Genomic DNA, 22412 nt, shown 5'->3' with positions numbered 1-22412 from the left:
ATTTAAGCCCCCCTCCTGCCAATACTTCACACGTCACACGATACGTCCACCTTGTACACTGGGGATGTTAAAAAACGTGACCACGCCCACTACCAACACCAACATGCAGATTATCAGCACTTCTGATTGGTGAATAACTGAGGTGCATGCTGGATCAGGCCCATCTGGTCCGGTTCTGAGGGGTGCACCGTTGCCTGGACGATGGCAACCGGCAGTTGGTCCGGGGGCAGGGCCGCCCGGGGGCCTTGATGAGGGGCGGACTTCCAGCCGCCGCTGAGGTCCTGTTGCACAGCACGGGGGGCTGTGGGCGGAGGACACATCTGCGTGCACCATGAAAGGGTTCTCACACGCCGCCTGGGTATCTGAGTGCCTCTCGGCCGCCCTCGCTCGCCACAGCCCTGTGTTGGCATTCAGGTTTATTTGCTCCGGCAAATCAAAAGTTTCCCTTTGCCCGTGTCATGAGCAGAGAGAGAGTTGCGGGATAAAAATACGGACAATTTCTTCCGGCCCACTTCAGACCAAGTCCCCCAAGGCACCCGCCGCTGAGACGCTTTCACTCGTTTCAATCGGGCTTGAACCATCGCCGGTCACGCGAGTTTCTAATATCCGCTCGTTAAACAGGGCGTTTAAAAAATGAACAGATATCCTCAAAAATTCATGAAAAATTCCGCCCCCTGGGAGCCGGCGGGAAGGGAGGAACACTCCCCTCCTCGCTGTAATCCCGCGTTTACGCTTTCTTCATTCCATCCATTTTCCACCCCCCTTTGTTTTTCTCCACCCTCCTCCCTCTTTGTCTTAAAACAAAAGCGACCCCCCCCCCCGCGTCCACTACGCCGCAATTAGCATAATTCTTTTAATTAAAAGGCCGCGAGGCATTTCCCCCGCAGTCTGCGGCAGCAGATGAGCCCGTGCACCTAACGCGGACACGTCACCGACGATTAGCCTAATGGTCCAATCGGCAATTTCCGTTCTGGCCGGGCTCAGCCAAGACCTGCGCTGTGGCCGCAAGGCTCTCACGCACCAGGAAGATGTTCCTCTTCACTGTCGTTTTGTGTTCCGTGGCCTGATTTCGTCCAAAAAATGTCCAGGCGCGAGAAGGACGGCAGTCAAGGACAGGCAAAGATGGAATCAAGCCGTCACCCCTTCTGTCCAGGCACCGTTTCACTCTCACTGGAACACGCTGCGTTTGGAGGGCGTGTTGCATTCCAGCCTGCAGGAAATAACACATCAATGCAGGTGTTGAGGAGCAGTGAGGACATTGCTGAACTGCCGCCTCACGCAACGATGTGTTTCACGTGGGACGTTTCACAGATACACGTAGACGTTACATGGTTGGTAGGGTGGTAGTAGCCTAGTGGGTAACACACTCGCCTACGATCCAGAAGACCCAGGTTCAAACCCCACTTACTACCATCGTGTCCCTGAGCAAGACACTTAACCCTGAGTGTCTCCAGGGGGGGACTGTCCCTGTAACTACTGATTGTAAGTCGCTCTGGATAAGGGCGTCTGGTAAATGCTGTAAATATAAATGTAAATGTAAATGTTACAAGCGTGTGGACTCAACAGCCAACTAGAGACCTCGCTGTCGGTAATGAAGGGTTGAAAAACAGGATCACGCCAGCTTCGTCATCGGCGCCTGGACAAGGACGCTTGTTTAGAAACCATCTTAGCCTTGTACGTCACCAAGGTTTAAAGTGAGATACAGTTGTTTTCTGGTGAAACACGTGGCGTGTCGGGGCCTACAGGTTCTTTCTTCTACACGCGTGCGAGCGAAGGCGCCCTGAAAGACGTCCTCTACGACGTTGTGGTGTGTCGGGGGAGCGGTGACCAGCCTGCGCCCATGAATGTTTGTTGAAGCATGTTTGCCAGTTGATTGCTGCCCACTGAACACATACTCAAGCATGCAACTCATAAGTGCCGTGTGTGAACATGAGTGAGTCCCTGTGTGTGTGTGTGTGTGTGTGTGTGTGAACATGTGTGAGTCCCCATGTGTGTGTGTGTGTGTGTGTGTGTGTGTGAACATGTGTGAGTCCCCGGGTGTGTGTGTGTGTGTGTGTGAACATGTGTGAGTCCCCGTGTGTGTGTGTGTGTGTGTGTGTGTGTGTGTGTGTGTGTGTGTGTGTGAACATGTGTGAGTCACCGTGTGTGTGTGTGTGTGTGTGTGTGTGTGTGTGTGTGTGTGTGTGTGTGAACATGTGTGAGTCCCCGTGTGTGTGTGTGAGCCACCGTGTGTGTGTGTGTGTGTGTGTGTGTGAACATGTGTGAGTCCCCGTGTGTGTGTGTGAACATGTGTGAGTCTCCGTGTGTGTGTGTGTGTGTGTGTGTGTGTGTGTGAGACCACGCTCTGGCCTTCCCATCTGACAGACACGTTTGTCTCGTTGCACAACTCAGCGCAGCTCCCGGACTTTAATTAATGAGCAGGCAGAAAAAGTCACACTGTCACCTCTTCAGGATCGCAGCAAACATCGCGTGCACACGTGTGTTAATAGATGTGGACACAATGCGCATTTTTACACAGAGCCGGAAATCCTTCAGAGGGACAAGACATCCACAGTCCCCTGCCAATGTGCACATTCCTATTTAACAAATGTAAAAAAACGCAATAAAACCCCAAAAAAACTGCCAGAGGTGATTTCAGAGCAGTGTTAGCAGGCGGTAGCAGGTAACACAGTCACCTATGAACCAGAAGGCCCAGGTTCAAACCCCACTTACTACCATTGTGTCCCTGAGCAAGACACTTAACCCTGAGTGTATCCTGGGGGGGACTGTCGCTCTGGATAAGGACGTCTGATAAATGCTGTAAATGTAAATGTTACTTATTTATCCTACCAGGCAAGATGACATGCAATATCTGTTATTGTTCAGAATTACATAGAAGAATCGTTATTAACATTATTTGTAAAATACATAATTAATTAAATTATATTTATTATTATAAAGTATTCTACAGTGCAGTCTAACCCCATCAGAAACATGGAACCATAAAAAAGCAGATCAGATATGGTCATAATGACATCATACCAGATCGGGCAATATCTATGTCAGAAATAAAAACACATTAAAATACATTAATTTTAGATATATGTTTTTTTACAGCGATTAAAGAAGCTGACTTGCAGGTTCAAATCCCGAGCCACCAAGATGCCACCAAGGTCTCCTTGATCAAGGTTCCGTCCCCACACGCTTCTTCCCGGGCGCCTTTCATGGCTGCCCGCTGCTCACCAAGGTCATGGGTTAAGGGGTAAGGGTGATGGGGAAGTGCAGCCTGACTGACCCCGGTTAAACCGGGAGCTGTGGAACCTTCATTAGGGGTATACTTTCTTTTAATAAGTTATAAAAAATGGATGCGTTCGAATGTCCTGAAAGCAACCCTCTAGCACTGCTGCTGGCATGAAGATGATGTATCACTGAGCTCAATACTGCATTTTGTGTGTGTGTGTGTGTGTGTGTGTGTGGACATGAGTGTGCAAATGAAAGTGCAGGTTTGTTTATAGGACGTGTGTGTGCGACGGACGGTGTGTGTTAAATTGGTGTTAAATGGAGACCGGCTGGATTTGAGGGATGTCTGTGCTCTGATTTTCTGTCGCGGAACTGCTGGAGCAGTTTGGGCATGAGAGCTCTGTGTTTTCTCCGTCTCCGTGTCTCATTTGGTCCTTATACTGTAATTACACGACTCAGGCTCCCTTCCATTTCTCTCTCCTTCCCTCTCTGGCTTTCTGAATTCATCTATAATTACTTGCATAATTACAGTTCTCTCCATCCCACTGTCGCAGGAGTTTTGTCTCTGTCTGTCTCTCCTGAGCTTGCCCCATCTCTCTCCCTCCCCCTGTCTGAGGAAGTGCACGACCAACGCAGGCGAGCGATCTGTAGGTGTCAGGCCCAAGGGACGCGCTTGCATGCGGTGGGCGTGGCTCTTTTCACGCCCCTTCCCCTCGCCAGGCCGTTCCTGAACGCGAGCCATTTCAGGTGCGATCACTCCGACCGCGGCTGAGGCCAACCCCGCCGACCACCATTTATCGCCTTGGCCGTGAAGCGCTTGCGCGCTGTGTGAAAACGTGTCACCCTCTTATATAGAAGATTTGTGTAAATAGACATTTTTTTGGTCAGAGCGCAGCATTGTTTGATTTTAGCACATATTCTCAGTCCAAAGTTGCACTAATTTTTGCGGATTCTTGCTGGGGTTAAGTTCGGGATTCGACCCAGAAGAGCTTCTGACCTACTGATGGATGTTGTTGTATTCATGTAGTCTGAATCCCAGATCGTAATAGGTTTGTACAGTAGACACTACTCATGATGGGTGCGCCACTTCACTCCCACTCTGGAACAGGGTAAATCGGGACTCATGACCAATGCTCCCGAGCCCAAACAATGCTCTTGTGCCTCCAAACATAAATGGATTAGCATCACTTTCATATGGCCACACGGCTGTTAAGTCCCAATCCGCTAATGCTTGTTTCTTCCTATTTGCTCATTTAATCCAGGTGGGGACTTTTTTTAATATACTAGGAAGTAAATAATAAATAACAATATTAAAAATTAAAAATTCCTTTTGGCCATGGCAAAGATAGTGGTTTAAATAGATTATGTCAGGCCCTTGAAATATTTAAAGTGCATGGCTCTGACCTAATCATCTGCATAATAAACGTCCCTTCGCATCACATCATTTTTGCCGTGAATACAGTATGAAGAAGTCGCGGGATTTCTGCTGGTTTTGCATTTAAAAAAAAAAAAACGTGCATATGCCTATGGCCCAAATTCCCAGCGTGCATTGCTGACAGTTAACAGCTTTAATTGATGTTTGCCGAAGGAGGAGCGGGCGCTGCAGCTCCCTGCCTCCCTCTGGTGGCCGCGGTTGGTCACTGCAGCGCCACCAACTCTGAATTATTAATCATCCAGTGACCCGGGGAGTGTTGTGTGGGGTTGTGGGGCCTCTGCTGGTCGGGCTTCTGCTGGTGTTCACCGTTGTCCCGGTGCAAGTAGGCTATAAGCCGGGGAGTCGCCGCAGACTCTCCTGGCGGAGAAGCGCGTGTTTGTTTTGCGGGTGTGTAAATTAGCCGTAATTCGTTTGCTCAGTAATGACGTGGGAGCGCCTAATTAGGGCAGTGTTGATGGGTGCGTTAATTAGTCTCCAGTGTCTTATGCTAATGAGACCCTGATTCAGCGTGCCCACCGATCCCTCTATGTGTGTGTGTGTGTGTGTGTGTGTGTTATAATCTGGAACGGTGGTTATAATGCTCAGGAAACGGGAGGAGATGACACAGACGGGGCCCCCTTTACGCTTAGGGTCACCGGGGGTCACCGGCCTGACCCTAGAGGGCGCTAGTTTACAGCATGGGAAGATCTGAGCTTCGAGATGGAGAAAGGCCACGACATCACCACATCCAATCATATTTATTGTTTAGGCTCCTGTTGAGCTTCATTCGAATTCAAGTTGTTCCTTCGTCCTCCCGCATCCTGGTTCACTTCGTTTCTTCTTTTTCTGTTACAACTGAAGAAAGGAGAGTTAAAAATGCTGCCATAATAATTTTATGTGGATTGCTGAGTTGTATTTATTAACTACATATGGTATGTTTAGCCTTATGGCAAGTGTAGCCTTAGTTGTGTCTTCTGAATTTATCTTAATTTGCTGTACGGCTGACACTGCGGCATTGTGGGAAATGTTGTCCCGTACCTCGGACCTCCAGCTTGCACTCCACCACATCCTCGCCAAGGTCATTGATGGCCTTGCAGGAGTACATCCCCCCGTCAAACAGGCTGGGCTTACGGATGTTCAGAGTCAGGACGCCCTGGTTGTTCTGCATGAGGAACTTGGGGTCCTCGCTGATGATGATCTTATTCTTCATCCAGATGATCTTGGGCTTTTGGAGAGAGCGAGAGAGAGTCGGGGGGCAGTAGGACCGACACACCAGTACGTGTGCAGAGTATGTAGAATCATCATATGGATTGATATGGACATTGCACATACCTTGGGGAAGCCCCGCACAGCACAGCTAATGGCGGCGCTGTAGCCTGCAATCACACACCTGTCCACCAGGGGCGTGGTGAACTTCGGAGAGCGGTTCATTTCCATCTCCTTATAGTGCACTGGGTTATAACGCAGGCCTGAAAATGAGATAACACTAACATCCATTCATGATATTCAGAAAAGCCTGAAGAAGTATGTCTGGGGAAGCGCAAAGCCGCATGAAACAGAGTTGGAACGATCGGTAAGCAAAAGCTATTACGCAAAGAGGTTTTGCTTACCGACCGTTCCAACTCTATTTCATTTGGCGAGAGGACAGCCTTGAATTTGAACTTAAATACAGCGGATACAAGGAAAAAAAAAAAAGAGTAAAGAAAGAAAGCTCCTGCGCACATTAAATTATGGACATTATGCGGAGGACTGCCAGCATCTGGCAGCTGCGTTAAAGGCTTTATGAAATTGATTCCGTAATTAAGTGGTGGGCTGCACCTCTCTCGGGAACGGCGGACCCATTGAGTGCGGACACTATAGAAAATGCATGTGGAACATTTGTGCTGTACAGATACAGTCTGTTGTGTAACGCGGTGCAGTAATATCCTGGAGATGGAAATAAGTCATTGACCCTCTGAGAACCACTCGGCACACAGATCCATCAAGGATCCATCAAGGATACACAAAGGACCCATTGAGCTGATAATCGATACTATGTAATATTATGGACATTCTTTCCATATCGTACTCCATATTCATACAGTAAAATCTGCTATTCATATTTTTATTGGCACCGACAGGTTTTCATTGGTTCAGAATGACAGTATGGAATGTTGAATTTATTAAAAATGGCTTCACAGATAGCCCTAAACAAAGTTGAGTGGTAATGAATGATACTTGATATTGTGTTGTAATTATATTTGGGATACATTATCATGATTATCAACAAATACCCTATTTTATCACATAATAAATATTAATAAGTAGGTGCAAATAAGTTGCTTAGCCAAATGGACTGTTATATGGAAGCAACACCAGATGGGGCTGTGCGGTGCTGCCGCATGCGTTGTGTGCTATGAGCACATGAATAAGAGGGAAAGGAAATGAGCGGGTTAGATGTAAATAGTTCAATGTTGCATAATGAGATGTGGGTTACATGGGGGCTAAACACGTTCTCATTAGTCAGTTAAAGTGGGTGTGTTGTACTGTTGACTCCGCCTACCAGTTTATACAAAAAAAAAAAAAAAAAAAGGCCAGAATGAGAGCAGAGGATTTCTTCCTCTCGCCACATTATTCGATTGTGGACACACACAGCATGTTTGCCTTGTGTCAAGAATGAGTCATGTATAAATTTTATTTATTCAAGGTAAAAAATCTTCCACACCTCAGGTGCAACCGAAATATAATCTCCAGAAACTAGCCTCCATTTCACCACCTCAGCATCCACTTTCACGTCTTTCTTGAGCTAATCAAAATGCATCACTTGAGCAGGGTGGATGCTAGCAAAAATTCCAATAGTGTGGCTGGGCAACCGATCCACTAGTGCGAATGGAAGTGAACAGGCGGGTAGGACGGCCACGCCGTGATGAATGTTTATTCAGCTCAAAAACCCGGACAAATTCTAAAATCTTATTATACAAAACATTATATAAAATATTATTTGCCTTTATAGTGGAATCATTAAAAAAGTATAGCATATGTAAATAATGCCCTGCTCCTCTTTCGGTCCTATTTTCGGTAAATGAACGATGTGACACAGTACCTGTTTTGGCGATGGCGGCCGTGTTCTTGCTGAGCCCAGCCTCCTCGCTCAGGCCGCAGATGTTTTCACTAAACACGCGGAAGCTGTAGTCGTTCCCCATAACCAGGTCAGACACCGTGCAGCTGGGCCTGCGGTTGTGCTCATACACTGTGAACCACTCCTGCAGAGCAGAGCACAGGAGAAGAACTCTTCATCTTCTGCCCCTTCGCCTGCTCCGTCTCTCCTGTCTGCTGAATGCTTCAACGGCGTATATGTCTGCCCTCGGCCTTTAAATGGTCTTTGGCAGGTGAATTAATTCTAATTTAATTCTAACAGGGTATTTACTACCACACACCAGTGCTTATATGGGTTCCAACTCACAATCACGCCCTATAATTACTAAAATCCTTCAGATATCCGAGATTGTTAGTAGTTTGTGCACATTAAGCATCTCTGGCGTTTTTAGCAAATAAAATAAATAGGGAACAAATAAATAGGGAACAAATATAGCAGCCTACATAGTAGTGGTAGTAGCCTAGTCGGTAACACACTCGCCTATGAACCAGAAGACCCAGGATCAAACCCCACTTACTACCATTGTGTCCCTGAGCAAGACACTTAACCCTGAGTTGCTCCAGGGTGGGGACTGTCCCTATAACTACTGATTGTAAGTCGCTCTGGATAAGGGCGTCTGGTAAATGCCGTAAATGTAAACGTATATCTACCATGCTAACCTATGAACACTTGGACAGTTTATTCCTATCTTTGTACAAATGCCTGTACAGTTTATTTTTTAGGAGTTTGCTATGGACCATGTTTCTATGTCATACATTTTTTAAATATGACTTTGTTTTACCATTCATGTTTTTGGAAGTTGTATTTATGAAATTACATAGTTGTTCATTTTGTTTCCTCATGGCCTGGGATGGTGCAAAAAATATGTGGAATACTCCAACTGATTCTTAAAGGACTATTCAATACAACTTTTTGGTTTTGTTCTGCTTAAGGTGTTAATATAAATACTTTTTATAAAAAACATTTTCTATTGTATGATTGAGGACCTTGGTCTTTTTATCGGCCTTCTGGATTGTGTAGCCGGAGATCTCGCAGTTGCCATTGTCTTTGGGCGGCTTCCACTCCAGGGCAGCATTGAAGCCCCACACATCAGTCACCATCACAGACAGGGGAGGTCCAGGCTTCTCTGTGCATCACCGTGGATATTGAGCATCAGAGCAATAAGGGAAAGAAAGAAAAAATTTATTTTTGCATTTTACAAGTAAAAATGCCAGTTTTAAGCATTATAAAGGAAAAGCCACAACTGTTAAGAATATTGTATGTGCAGCCCTGTGTCGAATTTATGCTTTTATTTATTCTACTTGCATAGCCCTGTCACTTAACATTTGTGATATGCCGTATTTTTTTGCTTCAGAATATATTATATTACTGAAATTGTAATATAATGTAAGATGTCATTTATACCACAATATTTTCTAACAATACAAATTATGCGTCAAAATCTACTGAACTAATTTTTCTATTTTTTTGGTGGATATCTAATTCACAATAGATTTTGGGACACAAGCTATTTATGATTCCGCTGATATTTCAGTGCTAAGGGAAAAAAACAGCAATGAGAGAAACAAAGAGACATAAAGATGAACGATAGATAGTCTGGAAGGCTGCAAACATTTGGCATTAATCCTGGACTGGCTGTAAGCATGCTGCAGTGCATGCTGGGAGAGTCGCTGTGTGCCAGACTCATGTGAATGGCTCGGCTCCCTCATTACCTCACCTCTCAGCAGGAGAGCCAGGCAAGGGTGCCCTAATCCCTGGGCTAATTTCATTCCGCACACAAGCTAATCTCAGCAGGAACCTGCCCAATAAGTGCCGACCTGACCAATCATCATCGTAAACGTTGCTTCCACCTCAAAGACCTCATCACGAATGCTTCAAACATCACAGCAGGAGGGAAACACCTGAGGGGGTTCACACGTGAGCAGGTGTAAGCGGTACAGAATGGTGATGGCTGCGATTCTGAGCATGTTCCAGGTGGGAACCATGAACCAGAACAAGCTCCATCTCATCATTCTCCATTTCTAAACACAGTGGTGAAGATACAGCTTCCACTGGGACAGACTTGGCACTTAACTCTCTTTGATGTGAGACAGAAGCACTGACCATCTGCTTTGGTTTTTACTGAAATAAATGACATCCGGCGACCTGTGTTTTTTTTTTTTTTTCCCATTCGTGTTTCCCGCCTTTGTGAACATGACAGACTTGCTTCAGATTTGGTACAAACGTTCCCTTGAAGATATGAACTGCCTTTCTGGGGCAGCGGTGGCCCTGCGGGTAAGAAAACGGGTCCATAATGAGAACGTTGCCAGACACCGAGGTAACCTTGAGCAAGGTACCGTCCCCATACACTGCTCCCCGGGTGCCTGTCATGGCTGCCCACTGCTCGCCAAGGGTGATGGTAAAATGCAGAGGACACATTTCGCTGTGTCACCGTGTGCTGTGCTGTGTATCACAATGACAATCACTTCACTTTCACTTATTGTTAAGGAAATGCTGCACTGGAATGGACTGTGACCTCCCATAGCACAGTACTGACCCACAATCTGGATCTCCACTGTGACTTTGTCCTCCATGTTCTCGATCTGCACAGACAGCACATACTTCCCAGAATGTGCCCGCTCTGCAGAGCGGATGAACAGGATGGTGTCAACATCACTGGTGCGAAAGTTCACCGCCTTGGGGTCGAGGGGCTCGCCGTCTTTCGTCCAGGTCACCACAGGCCGAGGCTTGCCCTGATTAAGGAAAATTGAGTTCTTCACTGAATACCAGATGGTATCCCCTTGGTGATAGACCCAACTTGGCAACAAAAGCAAAGATTCTCGTAATCAGGCACCACGCGTTTGGACAGCGGAACACAGATTATGTGTGTTGAGCATCTTGATCTCTGACCTGGAAGGGGATGACAAGGTTGACCTTCTCGCCAACCTTCTTGATGTATTTGGTTCTCAGCTGCCGAGGTAGGCGGATCTTAGGACGTTCTAAGAGAAAAGGAGAAAAGGATGTTCAGTCAACAGGGTCTAGAGTACGAATCAGAACACAAATCAAGCGAGCTGTGCTGTCCTCACCCATGATCTCTCTGATGGTGACTGCTTGCTGCAGGGTTGTAGGTGGGCTTCGGCCGGCGATGTTTATAGCCATCACCCTGAAGAGCATCTTCTCTCCGACAGGCAGACCTCTGACTTTGTAGGTGTTCTTTTCTACTGGTGCCTCATTGGCCTGCACCCATTCGGTTCCTACATGAGGTGTACATCACATTTCTCTCTGTCAAGGTGGGCCATTTGGAAAGGTTGCATACTATGCTGTTATAAAGTGGATCGGAATGGTTTCATGTTAATATACATTATATATATTGGTGTAAAAAATGTTTGCCCCACTCTGATTTCTAGCTTTTTTCCATGTTGGTCACATTTAAATGTTTCATATCATCAACAATGATCCTGGACATCATACTGAGATCCAAAGAAATTCAGGAACAATCCAGTCTGGAAATGGTTATAAAGCCATTTCTAAAGTTTTGGGACTCAAGCAAGCCACAGTGAGGTCCTTTTTCCACAAATGGCAAAACATGGAACACTGGTGAACCCTCCCAGGAGTGGCCGGTCAACCAAAAGACACCACAACAACATCAAAAGATCTTCAGGCCTCACTTGCCTCAGTTGCAGTAGTTTTAGGGTTCATGACGAATTCCGCTGTCTACCAAAAACAACCTGAAGGAGAAGGTCCAGTCATCTGTTGGTGACCTCAAGCTGAAACAAACTTTGGTTCTGCAGCTGGACAAAGATCCAAAACACACTAACAAGTCCACCACTGATTGGCTGAAGAAAAACAGAATGACTTTGGAGTGGCCTAGTTAAAACCCTGACCTGAATCCTATTGAGATGCTGTGGCATGACCTCTAAAAGGTGGCTCATGCTTAAAAGTTAGAATGAACAATTCTGCGAAGATGATGGGACAAAATTCCTCCACAGCGCTGTAAAAGGCTCAATGCAATGTAAGAAATCAGAGAGGGGGGCAAACACTTTTTTTACACCACGACATGTTAAATATTGACTAATTAGTATTAATTAGTAGGTCTGTAATTGCAAATGTATGAAATTACAAATACAGTTGTAAGTACTAGTGTTTGAGACTTGTTTCTGACTGTCCTCCGCACTTGATAGGAACCCATTGCACTGTGATAATGCAGCTCAAGTCTTACCGCCCTCCTTGCAGTACTCGATGATGTATCCGTCAATGCCTCCGGCCCCGATTCTCTCCGGTGGGCGCCACTTCAGCTCACACGTGCTGTCGGTGACGTCTTCCACTGTCAGATGGGTGGGCTCACTAGTGGGGGCTTTGGAAGAGTAACGCGAGAGGAGTGAGACAGGAGTCGCCAAATTCTCACGACACGAGTGAATAGGCACTAATGTCTTTTAAATGAACTGTAATGAATGTTTTCAGTTGAAGGGAGTGGGCCTGAGAAGCCGCACGTGGACCGGCAGGGAGGGTGAGGTGAGGAACGAGGAAGAGCGGGAGACCCACCGATAGGCATGAAGGGTTTGGAGTTGGCGCTGGGCTGGGAGATGCCGATGCCGTTGACCGCGAACACTCTCATCTCATAGAGCACGCCCTCGATCATCTTTTTTGCCTCATAGGTGGTCGATTCATAGACATCAAAGTTCAGCTTGGTCCACCTGGAAGAGCCTTTCTTCTTCCTTTCCATCAGGTAACCTGCAAATGAAAGTGATTGTCTTTGTGAAACACTGCAGCACAGCACAGGGTGACACAACGAAAAGTGTCCTCATCTTTTAAGCATCACTTTCTGGGGAGCAGTGTGTGGGGATAGTTCTTTGCTCAGTGGAACCTCAGTGCCACCTTGGTGGTGTGGGATTTGAACAAGGAACGAGAAAAGGAATCACTTCTTTACCCACTAGCCCACCACTGCCCCTCAAAGAGGGCAAAGAGGTCACACAAAGGGCACTTTTTGCCCTAACAAGAACATCATGTAAACTCATTTAGCAGCCGCTTCTATTCAGTCCTTTCAGAGTGTATTCTACCATAAGACCACCACAGACAAGAACATCCTAGACTGGGATTGCCTTGTGAATAGGGTTGCCAATAAATTTCAATAATTTGCATGCATTAGTTGATCTATTAAAACATTTTCAGCATTTATCAGACGCCCTTATCCAGAGTCACTTACAATCAGTAGAGACAGGGACAGTCCCCCTGGAGATACTCGGGGTTAAGTGTCTTGCTCAGGGACATAATAACCTCATAGGCACAGAGGCCAATAAAGCTGCATAGAGTGTCATAGGTTAATGGGATTTACCTTTAACTGGTGCACCGCCATCAAATTTTGGTGGTTCCCAGATAATCGTTGCAGTGTCCTCTCCCACCCCAGTGCACTTTACATTCTCAGGAGGATCAGGTACATCTAGGAGGAGAAGCGAAAGACATTTATAAAGTAACATTTTTCTAGAAGAAATGATAAATGTTGTGTCATAGATCCATGTTTGGGAAAAAGGGGCTCTTCTCACTGACCCACGATTTTAACAAAGATCTCAGCCTTGTCTTCCCCGGCAGGGTTGGTGACGGTGATGAAGTACTTCCCCTCATCGCTCCTCTCTGCGCCCTCGATGACGAAGCTGCTCAGGGTCTTCCTGTTGTCCACTCTTACCCTGCCCTCCGCATTGGTGATCTCCTGCTCAACATGCACAAGTCACGAGGGAGGGAGGAAAGATCTCCAGCAAATGTGAACATGTTCAATATATGCTTGTGATGTTTTTGGAAAATAAAGAATTATTCCATTTCACAGATGATGCAGTAGATGGATGGATGCTAAAAATGCTGAATGGTTGTACTGGGAACAGAATTACACGTTACTCATGTTTTAATCATAATTCCCGTGTCATGAGATACTGTATTTCATCGTTACCAATTAATATCAGTACAACGTGTTGATATTGTTGTTTTTTATACTCCTAACACAGGGAGAGCTTTGAATTGGGCGGGGTTGTTCTTACAGTGTCCCCTTTCTTCCAGCAGACAGTGGGGGCTGGGTCTCCTGTGATTTCCACGTCAAGACGAAGCTTGTTGCCAGCGACGACGATGATGGTGTTCTTGTTGACCATGCTTCCAGTGGTGTCCAGGTGTATTTTGGGTGGGTCTAATGTGGGTGGGTGAGTACATGTACACAAGTGATTTTATTATATTATAACCATTTTGGCATCAATATGTGGTAAAGTTCTGATTGTACCTACCCTGGCGGGGGACATAATCGATCTTGATTTCTGTGGAAGAGAGGTAAAGGTGGCTTCATGGACGTAGCAATGCACACAATTTGCATGAAAAGTGCTAAAACATCTCCTACCGAGAAAGTTGAGTTTGGCCGACAGAGACAGGGCATATCCATCTGGCACAAAGGTGTAATCTCCAGCATCCCCCGGCTTCACGTCATCGATCGTGAGCTTATGAATCCTGGGTGACAGGACGGCATCGTGACCAGGGCGACCAATAAGCTCGACATTTCACCAATACACAAACCATATTCTAATTGCAACGGTTTCCTTGGAAACGACACTTGAATTGCCCACGTCAGTAGATGTCTGGCAGGAAGAAAGCATGCTCATTACCTTCCCACGTGAGTCATCTTGATGCGGTTGTCGGCTTTGACCTCCACGCCGTCTTTGAACCACGTCCCAGTCACTTTCTCATCAGACACCTCACATTTGAACATGGCCTGCTCCGTCGCCTTCACCGTCAGATCCGCGATGCTCTGCAGCACCTCCAGCTCCTTATCTGGGTAGCATAGAGGAGAAGAACAGAGATGAAAGGCCCGACTACGCTCCTCCACGAACAGGAATACACTGCAACTGCTTAAAACTGCGAATACGAAAAAGGTCAATACAGTAGAATCGTCTGTAACAGAACAGATGGCGCGTATGGGTGGGTCTACAATGAACTGGAACACATAGCCATTAGCTCTAGTATTATACCAACAATATGCTAACGTTCCATCACCGTTTGCCCAGATTCACTTGTAAACATCTCATGTCTTAAGTATGCCATAATGATCACTAATCATTAAAACTGATTATCTCCTTACTGCAGTTGTTTGCATACACCTTCATACTATCCCTGCACTAAGCCTCCCTGATTTGGCCCCCACCCCCCTTTTATTGGTCAGAATGTATTATATTTATTATTGTCAGAGCAAAGAGAATTGAGATGTAATAGCCTCATGTAGTAATATTTTACTTGGGCCATCATAATAGCCAGCATTGATGATGATGATGATGATGATGAGGTACCTTCCACTTCCAGCTCAGCCTGGGAGTGTCCACCGTTGGTAAAAACGGCAAACATCCCAATGTCGTCCTTCGTGGCCTCGTTGATGATCAGCATGTGCTTCTTGCCATCCTTCTTAAAGCGGTACCCTCCACTCTCACGGGTCAGCTCCTCACCATCCTTCGTCCTGAAGATGAAGAAGAAAAATGGAGTTGTGAGGAGAGGCTGACGCGAGAGATGGATGGAGGGGGGCAGGGAGAGAGGGAGGACAGGAAAGGAGGTGCGACAGAGAGAGGGAGAGACAGAAACGGGGAAGTTTTTCTGGGCCTGTTGGGTGTTGATTGGCAGTTTAAACTGTTTTTTTTTTTCTCACCATATAACATTGGCTCCCTCTTCCGAGACCTCCACCTCGAACTCCACCCTCTCTCCGACCACCACGTGAACGTCGTCCAGCAGCTTGGTGATGGTGATCGGCGGCTCTGTAGATTGTAGATTGAGCATCATGCCGTCAAACGTAATGCAATAACGCATTCAGGATGCTTCTCTGACAATAAAAAGTCGTGCATTTAGGAACGTATTTACCCCTGACGAAGATCTCGGTGAAGCACTTCTCCTCGCCCACCACGCACTCGTAGGCGGCGTCGTCTGCCAGGGTGCACTTGTTGATGGTGAGTTTGCGCACGTTCCCCACGCTCTCGAACACGTACCTGCCACGTGAAAGACAGCCACCATGCAGGTCCTTAGTGGGCGCCATGGCGAGCGAACACACTCGCACACACACGTGGAGCCATACTTAGCCGAGGGCTTGATTTCCGTCCCGTTCTTCAGCCACTTGACCTGAGTGTCCGGGTCGGCCACCTCCACGCTCATCACAATCCTCTTGCCCTTGTCCACGGAGTACAAGTCTTCCAGTTTCCTCAGGAAGGCTGCGGCACAGCAGGATGTTCAGGCTGCTGCTGTGACAGCTGAACCGCGAACTGACCTCACCTTCGCTCTTCTTGATCTCCACCTTCCTCATCTTCTTCAGCCTCTTCAGCATGCCCCTGAGGTCCGTGATGCCGTACTCGAAAGCGATCTTCTCGTAGTCGCACGGCTTCGCCGCCGACAGGATCGCCCACACGTCCACTTCCTCCTTGGGCTCCTCCTGCTTGACCTCTCTGAGGGGGAAAGGTGGAAGGCAAGAGGAGGTAAATTTGCCTCCTGTCCTGTATTCTGAGGACGTGGACGTGCTAAGATGCAGCATCGTTAATTCATAGAATCTTAGGCCCGGTTCACATGAGAACGCTCTTCTCTAAATCAGGTTCTCGGTTTCTGTTAAACTTGCGTTCTCCTTCTTCAGAAAAGTCCCCCGTACAGGGGAATTCTTGTAGCTGCTGCAGCACAACCACGACCGAGCTGTGTGGTCCTCCATTGTTATATGTAGGACCCGTTTGGGGGGAAGTTGAGCTAATTGAGCTAAAAAAAAAAAGACTCTTTGCTGTTCGGCGGAGAACTCTGCAGCACCTTCGTCTGGATGCACGGCCAGATCGGAGAGAAACATTCACGTTTTTGAGACAGGGCCTTAGCTTGAATTCACTCAGCTAAGAATACATGTTCTCCATGATATTGCCGTTGGCCTTTCATATCAGGAGATGTTGAGAGTCAATTGATCGACGGCTTTGTAAAGCACGTTGGGTTTTGAATTAGGAATTAGAATTAGTTTTATGGGAAGAAGGATCCATAGCTATAGAAAAGTTGGGAATTGTGATTTGGTGAGGTGGGTAAGGACCCAGGTTCAAATCCCACTTACTACCATTGTGTCCCTGAGCAAGACACTTAACCCTGAGTGTCTCCAGGGGTTGTAAGTCGCTCTGGATAAGGGCGTCTGATAAATGCTGTAAATGTAAATGACTCGGAGAAAACCCACGAGTGTGTGCAGAGCGTGGAAATGTAAACCTTGCCTGAACCGTGCCCTAGGTCATGTGACACACAGCGCTTCCAGCGTTTCTCCCTGACCTTTTCTTAAGGAGCACGCTGAAGTCCAGTTCGCCCGCATCTTCGTCTGCGTCGCCTCTGAAAGACAGAAAGAGCCGGAGAGAGAGAGAGAGAGAGAGAGACAGAGGGAGGTAAGCTCCGGTCATCCGTTAAACGCGGGGTCTCACGTGTCCCGTTTCCACTCCATTTAACCAAGGCTGTATAACACGACATCTCCGGGCCGGGCGTAACGAGGCGCCAGGGAGTCTAAATCAAGGCCGAGCGTTACCAATTTATATGGCAACACAGGCGAGCACTTCGGTCTTCTCGGTGCAGACCAGACTGGTGTTTCCTGTTCTCATGTGGAGCATGTTCTCACGACACCATGCTGTTTCTCATTCCCCCCCCCCCCCCCCCCCCCCCCCCCCCCCCCCCCCCCCCCCACACACACACACACACACACACACCCACTCAGGATTATCTCGGTGCAAACACTCGTGCGTGCAAACATGCAGAGTCACAGACACACGCGAGCAACAAATACAGCATTTAAATGTACACGTCGGAGGGTACATCTCAATCACGCCACAGTAGAGCACATTCTGCAGGCTTCCTGGAATCCCACGGCCCGTTTCTGCGAAAGCTCCCGGCCGGGGTCACGGACCCGGTTCTCCCCGAGTTTCATCATGGCCGCGGACCTCACGGCCGAGCAAACCACACACGTTCCATGGAACACACGCCAGCAAGTCAGACAACCTGAGTTCCTGTTTGATTTGCCATTTGGTCATGACAACGGAAACACGAATCTTTTCTCAGGTACGCAAGGGGCTCGGACTGAAGCCCTCATCCCACTGCTTTAGGTGAGCTTTGCTGAAAAGACACTTCCACAAGGGGGATGACGATGGTGATGATGATGAAGACAGAGCTTTAGTGTAATGTGTAGTGAATGAGTAAAATTAGATCTGTGTGTGTGTGAGATTATCTTATCTTTATATCTTAATTGAATCTGACATGAATGTTCTATTCAGCCTCTCAAAAAATTTGAATACAGTCATTTGTTTTTGTAATTGAATTCAAAAAGACAAACCGTCATAGCTGCTAAAGTAATTAGCAAATGAAATATTTGTTTGCTAACAGCTTGTAATAATCAGAATATCAGAATCCCTATAACAAAATAAATGTCCAATTTCATTTATTTAGTCAGGATTGCAGGTCAACTTTTTGTGATTTAAATTATGAAAGCATTTTTCACCATATTAAAATTTTTGAGATGCACTTCTAATAATACCCAGACCCAAAAAAGATAAAATTGCTGCCGAAAGAAATGTTTTCTTCTAAATGCTTTTATTCCATTATCATCTGTCCCTCACAGTGGTGAAGTAATGTTATGAATTTGCCGTGATTTGTATTGTGCGCGGAAATTACGAGTCCTGCTGTACACCACAAAGGACACTAAATAACAGCCATGTTTGAAAGGGGCTCAAATTATAATTCTTGCAAAATTCAAGGTTCTCATTTATCAGAATGAGAACTCGATTATTTACCTTATATTCATGTGCTTTCCAGAGGACAAAACTGAAAAGTTAGGAGGATAAATAGAGGATAAATAAAATTACAGCTACAACCCTACATTCCTTAAATTAGAACAAAATGAAAACTAAAATACTTTCAATATTTTATTCACAGCAAAAAATAGCTAAGATAATTTGTCCATCTTTATCTACTAAATGAGCTCATTTCAGATTCGCTGCCTGCTACAGGTCCCCAAAAATTTGAAATGATCTTGTTTTGTGCCTGAAACTGTAAAATTTCTCAGTTATAAACTGTTCAATATTAAAACATTTGTATTCTATTGTGAATAAAATATTGACTCGTGTCATTTCAAAGTCTTTTAGTGTTTATTTTATTCACATAAAGAACGTCCCAACTTTTAAAGAATATGTGTGGTGTGTGCATGTGTGTATCTGAGTGGAAAAGCTGATGTGAGAATCTGATTGGCTCTTCATCATAAAGAATGGGAGGTCAGCGGGTCATGCACACTGTAACCCTTCTTCACCTATTCACTGAACTAATTCCCATTCTGTCCATCTGATGTTATTTCCCGGGGGCTACGCACATCCCCCTACAGCCCCACACACACACACACACACTCCAGCTGTATGAAACAGCGGTGTGTGGACGCCACCGCGGCCATCTTGTCTTACCCAGTTTCCTTCGGCTTCCTGAACAGAGGAGGAGAGAACTAGGACATTATACACACTCGCACAAACACACGCACACGCACGCATGTCCACAGAACAGAGAACATATATAAGTACACACGTACTGATAACGGAACGTGAACAGGACACGTGGGAATGTGCGCGGGCACGGCGCGACACTTACGATCGTTTGAACGCCTCCAGTATGTTGGTCTGCTGCTCCTCCTGTGCGGCTGAAATGAAAGGAAGAGAGGAGGACGGCAGGGATGAACCGGTGCGGCGTGCTGGCCGGGTGGCGCCATGCCAGTCCCGCGGACATACCTTCAACCGTGACTTCAAACGTGCAGCTGTCACACTTGTCTTTGGACGTCACCTCGCATCGGTAGCCGCCGGCGTCAGCCTCCACCACCTTAATAATGCTCATTTCGTACGTGTAGATCTGCAAATGCAAAAGAAGTGTTCAAACCGCAGCAGGAGGTTCCAATACGGCAGGAAGCGGCCGAGACGCACCTTGGTGTTGCGGTCGTAGGTCTCTTTGAACTGCAGGTGCTTGCCTGCCTTGCTGCTCAGGTCCAGCCATTTGCCTTTCAGCCACTTCATGGCGGGTTTGCGCAGCAGGTTGGAGGAGTCGACTCGGGCCACAAACGTCACGTTCTTCCCTGACGTCAACACAATTGTGCAATAGTCTCAACTTGGGGAAGGAAAAGCGAGGAATCTGCAAAGGATCTTTACATGAGAGCGGGAAAACGGGAACATTTCTATTCGATCTGGCCTTGCGTCCACACGGAGACGGCGTTTCAGGGGACCGAGAGCAGTTGTTTTCTAAATAGTGAATTTCTCTTTTTTCCGTTTATCCATGTGGACGACTGTGTGTCCGTGTGGACGACTAAGCGGCTGAGAATTAGCCCAACCTCCAGCATGACATATAACCCCAAATGCGTCTTACATACAACGATGGCGGATAAGACGTTTGTGGTTGTGCTGAAGTGGCTGCAGAACCTCATGGACGCCAAGCAAAGAGGGTGGTAGTAGCCTAGTGGGTAACACACTCGCCTATGAACCAGAAAACCCGGGTTCGAATCCCACTTACTACCATTGTGTCCCTGAGCAAGACACTTAACCCTAAGTTGCTCCAGGGGGACTGTCCCCTGTAACTACTGATTGTAAGTCGCTCTGGATAAGGGCGTCTGGTAAATGCTGTAAATGTAAATGTAAATGTAAGGAGAGCGGGGAGTTACAGTGTAAGTGCGTAACTGTGGATGAGGACATTTCAGATAACGCTCCCATGTGGATGTGGAGTTTTTTTGAAACCGAAGACCTGTTTTTGAGAAGATCATTCTCGTGTGGACGACATTGAGAAAAAAAAACAACAGTACAGAGAGCAGAGAGTTTTCCGAACAACTCTGTCTTTTCTGTTCAGTATGTCACGTTGAGTTGTCATGGCAACAGCAGATTGAAGCCATAATCTAAATGGGGGTGCGAGGATGGAGCCTCACCTTTAGTTGCCACGGTGCTTTCAGGCTTTTCCACAAACAGACCTGTGATCTCCGACATCTGACGCTCCTCTCCGGGAACATGCTCTGAGAGGGAAAGAACACAAAGGTCACGACCTGCCAATCACCTGGCCAGTTTTCACGGTACGTCCTTCTGTAGTCACCTTCTCAATAAAGCCCTATCGTACATTCAAAGCCTTCATAATTTGGGGTGGAAAGTATGACCATAATTCAAATTCGTGTTTAAGAAATGTTTGTCTCAAGAGCTTAGTGGGTAACACACTCGTCTATGAACCAACACGCCCAGGTTCAAATCCCACTTACTACCATTGTGTCCCTGAGCAAGATGTTCTAAGTTGCTCCAGGGGGGGACTGTCCCTGTAACTACTGATTGTAAGTCGCATATTACTGAATGTAATATGAAGGCTCATTTCAAGTGAAGTAAAATGAGCTGCTCTACTGCTTCTCTACTGCTGCTCTTATAGTCTAGAGGAGGCTCTACTGCTCTGATGCCCTCCTGAGATGCAGCTGGGCTCCAGGTTCGGTAGTCCTACTCCACAAGGTAGTTAATCAAACTACCAGTCATTAGCCCAATCGTCCTCACAACCGAGTGACACCAGTGGTCTGATCTACCCTGGAGGACAGCGATTTCAACACCCTGCCATAGAGCTGGTACCCAGCACCATTCATCATGGACATTTTAATCAGCAGCCTGCATGCTGATCTTATAAATGAGGCCTCCGGAGGTGCCCAGGATAAAAAGCTCAACAGCTTTCCTGTGCAACGCACATTTACATAAATTCCAGCATCCGAGACCAACCAGGCTGAATTGCACAATGTGCACCAGCAGCTAAAACTTTACGGTTCACAGTCTGGATATTAATGAGGGTTTATCTCTTTAGCCGGTTCTCCTTCTGACCCGCGGATTCAACAGGGATGGGAATAAAGCCTCTGGCTTTGTCCACTTACTTCTCACTCCATTACCCCTTTCCCCCGGGGTCGAGATTGTGAAATCGTTTACTGACCACTGAGGCATTGGGGTCTCTGCACAGCCCCCATATAGTTCCTTACTGTACAGTAAAAAAGTAAAAGGAATTTCCTAACATTCCATATGCTCATTCAAATACATGCTAATGTGTCAGAGTGTCTTACCATCTTCAGGCAACTCTGTATCAAAGAGAAAGAGAAGAGAGCAATTCAACACTTTATGTATTCATAGCTGATGTCTTCTAATTCAGTGTGTGCAAAATTGTGCCATTTTGGATTATTAGATTATAATATTATCATATGGGGCAATTGATTGAAGACATTTCATGAAATCAAGTATACAGAACATCCTTCTGCATGTGTAAAAGTTTAAAATGCACAGCCATTTGCCCAGCTAGGTTGAGAGGGTGGGGTCAGGGACATGCATTGAACCTCCATAAAACTCCTGCACTGCTTGTTTTATGGGCTGGGTTAATGACAGAGAGTTAGATTTGATCTCGGCTGGGGGATCTGCAGACCTCACGCTATAGACCATGGTACCAGTTACCATGTTTTGGAGGCAGACTGAGGGTATTTGGAAGAAAAATTCCAACAGATTCCATTCAAAGTGAAACATGCAACATGTGTACATCTATATATAATGGAATATGTGCCTATTTCTACACATAATCTAAGCCATTATAGTTCTGAAAACACTAAATGTCATTAAACCCACATAAAACATATAAAACTGAAATGAA

At 46.5% G+C, this 22412-nt stretch overlaps 1 protein-coding gene across 6 annotated transcripts in view; it reads right to left on the bottom strand.

The window, feature by feature from the left end:
* Positions 1–5372: 5372 nt before the first annotated feature.
* Positions 5373–22412, bottom strand: part of mybpc2a (myosin binding protein Ca) — a 28501-nt gene continuing 11461 nt past the window's right edge. For 4 of the 6 annotated variants that reach the window (XM_028985391.1, XM_028985393.1, XM_028985394.1 and 1 more), the window contains 28 exons: positions 21838–21852; positions 20689–20772; positions 19703–19851; positions 19514–19631; positions 19377–19425; positions 19196–19213; positions 17034–17090; positions 16026–16195; positions 15832–15964; positions 15621–15745; positions 15412–15517; positions 15062–15225; positions 14384–14549; positions 14122–14228; positions 14012–14041; positions 13775–13917; positions 13293–13452; positions 13081–13185; positions 12291–12479; positions 11968–12102; positions 10835–11002; positions 10659–10747; positions 10306–10501; positions 8756–8895; positions 7716–7875; positions 5966–6102; positions 5672–5858; positions 5373–5488 (listed from right to left, as the gene is read on the bottom strand). In XM_028985391.1, the coding sequence (XP_028841224.1) occupies positions 5460–5488; positions 5672–5858; positions 5966–6102; positions 7716–7875; positions 8756–8895; positions 10306–10501; positions 10659–10747; positions 10835–11002; positions 11968–12102; positions 12291–12479; positions 13081–13185; positions 13293–13452; positions 13775–13917; positions 14012–14041; positions 14122–14228; positions 14384–14549; positions 15062–15225; positions 15412–15517; positions 15621–15745; positions 15832–15964; positions 16026–16195; positions 17034–17090; positions 19196–19213; positions 19377–19425; positions 19514–19631; positions 19703–19851; positions 20689–20772; positions 21838–21852 (3329 nt within the window). In that variant the 3' untranslated portion in view covers positions 5373–5459. The remainder of the gene's footprint in view (positions 5489–5671; positions 5859–5965; positions 6103–7715; positions 7876–8755; positions 8896–10305; positions 10502–10658; positions 10748–10834; positions 11003–11967; positions 12103–12290; positions 12480–13080; positions 13186–13292; positions 13453–13774; positions 13918–14011; positions 14042–14121; positions 14229–14383; positions 14550–15061; positions 15226–15411; positions 15518–15620; positions 15746–15831; positions 15965–16025; positions 16196–17033; positions 17091–19195; positions 19214–19376; positions 19426–19513; positions 19632–19702; positions 19852–20688; positions 20773–21837; positions 21853–22412) is intronic. The other 2 variants (XM_028985392.1, XM_028985396.1) reach the window with 2 other exon arrangements.

This window comes from Denticeps clupeoides, chromosome 7, assembly GCF_900700375.1.
Source record: "Denticeps clupeoides chromosome 7, fDenClu1.1, whole genome shotgun sequence".
Taxonomy (NCBI): Eukaryota; Metazoa; Chordata; class Actinopteri; order Clupeiformes; family Denticipitidae; genus Denticeps; species Denticeps clupeoides.
Note: the sequence above shows the minus strand (reverse complement) of the source record. Positions and strands in the feature narration are given on the sequence as shown.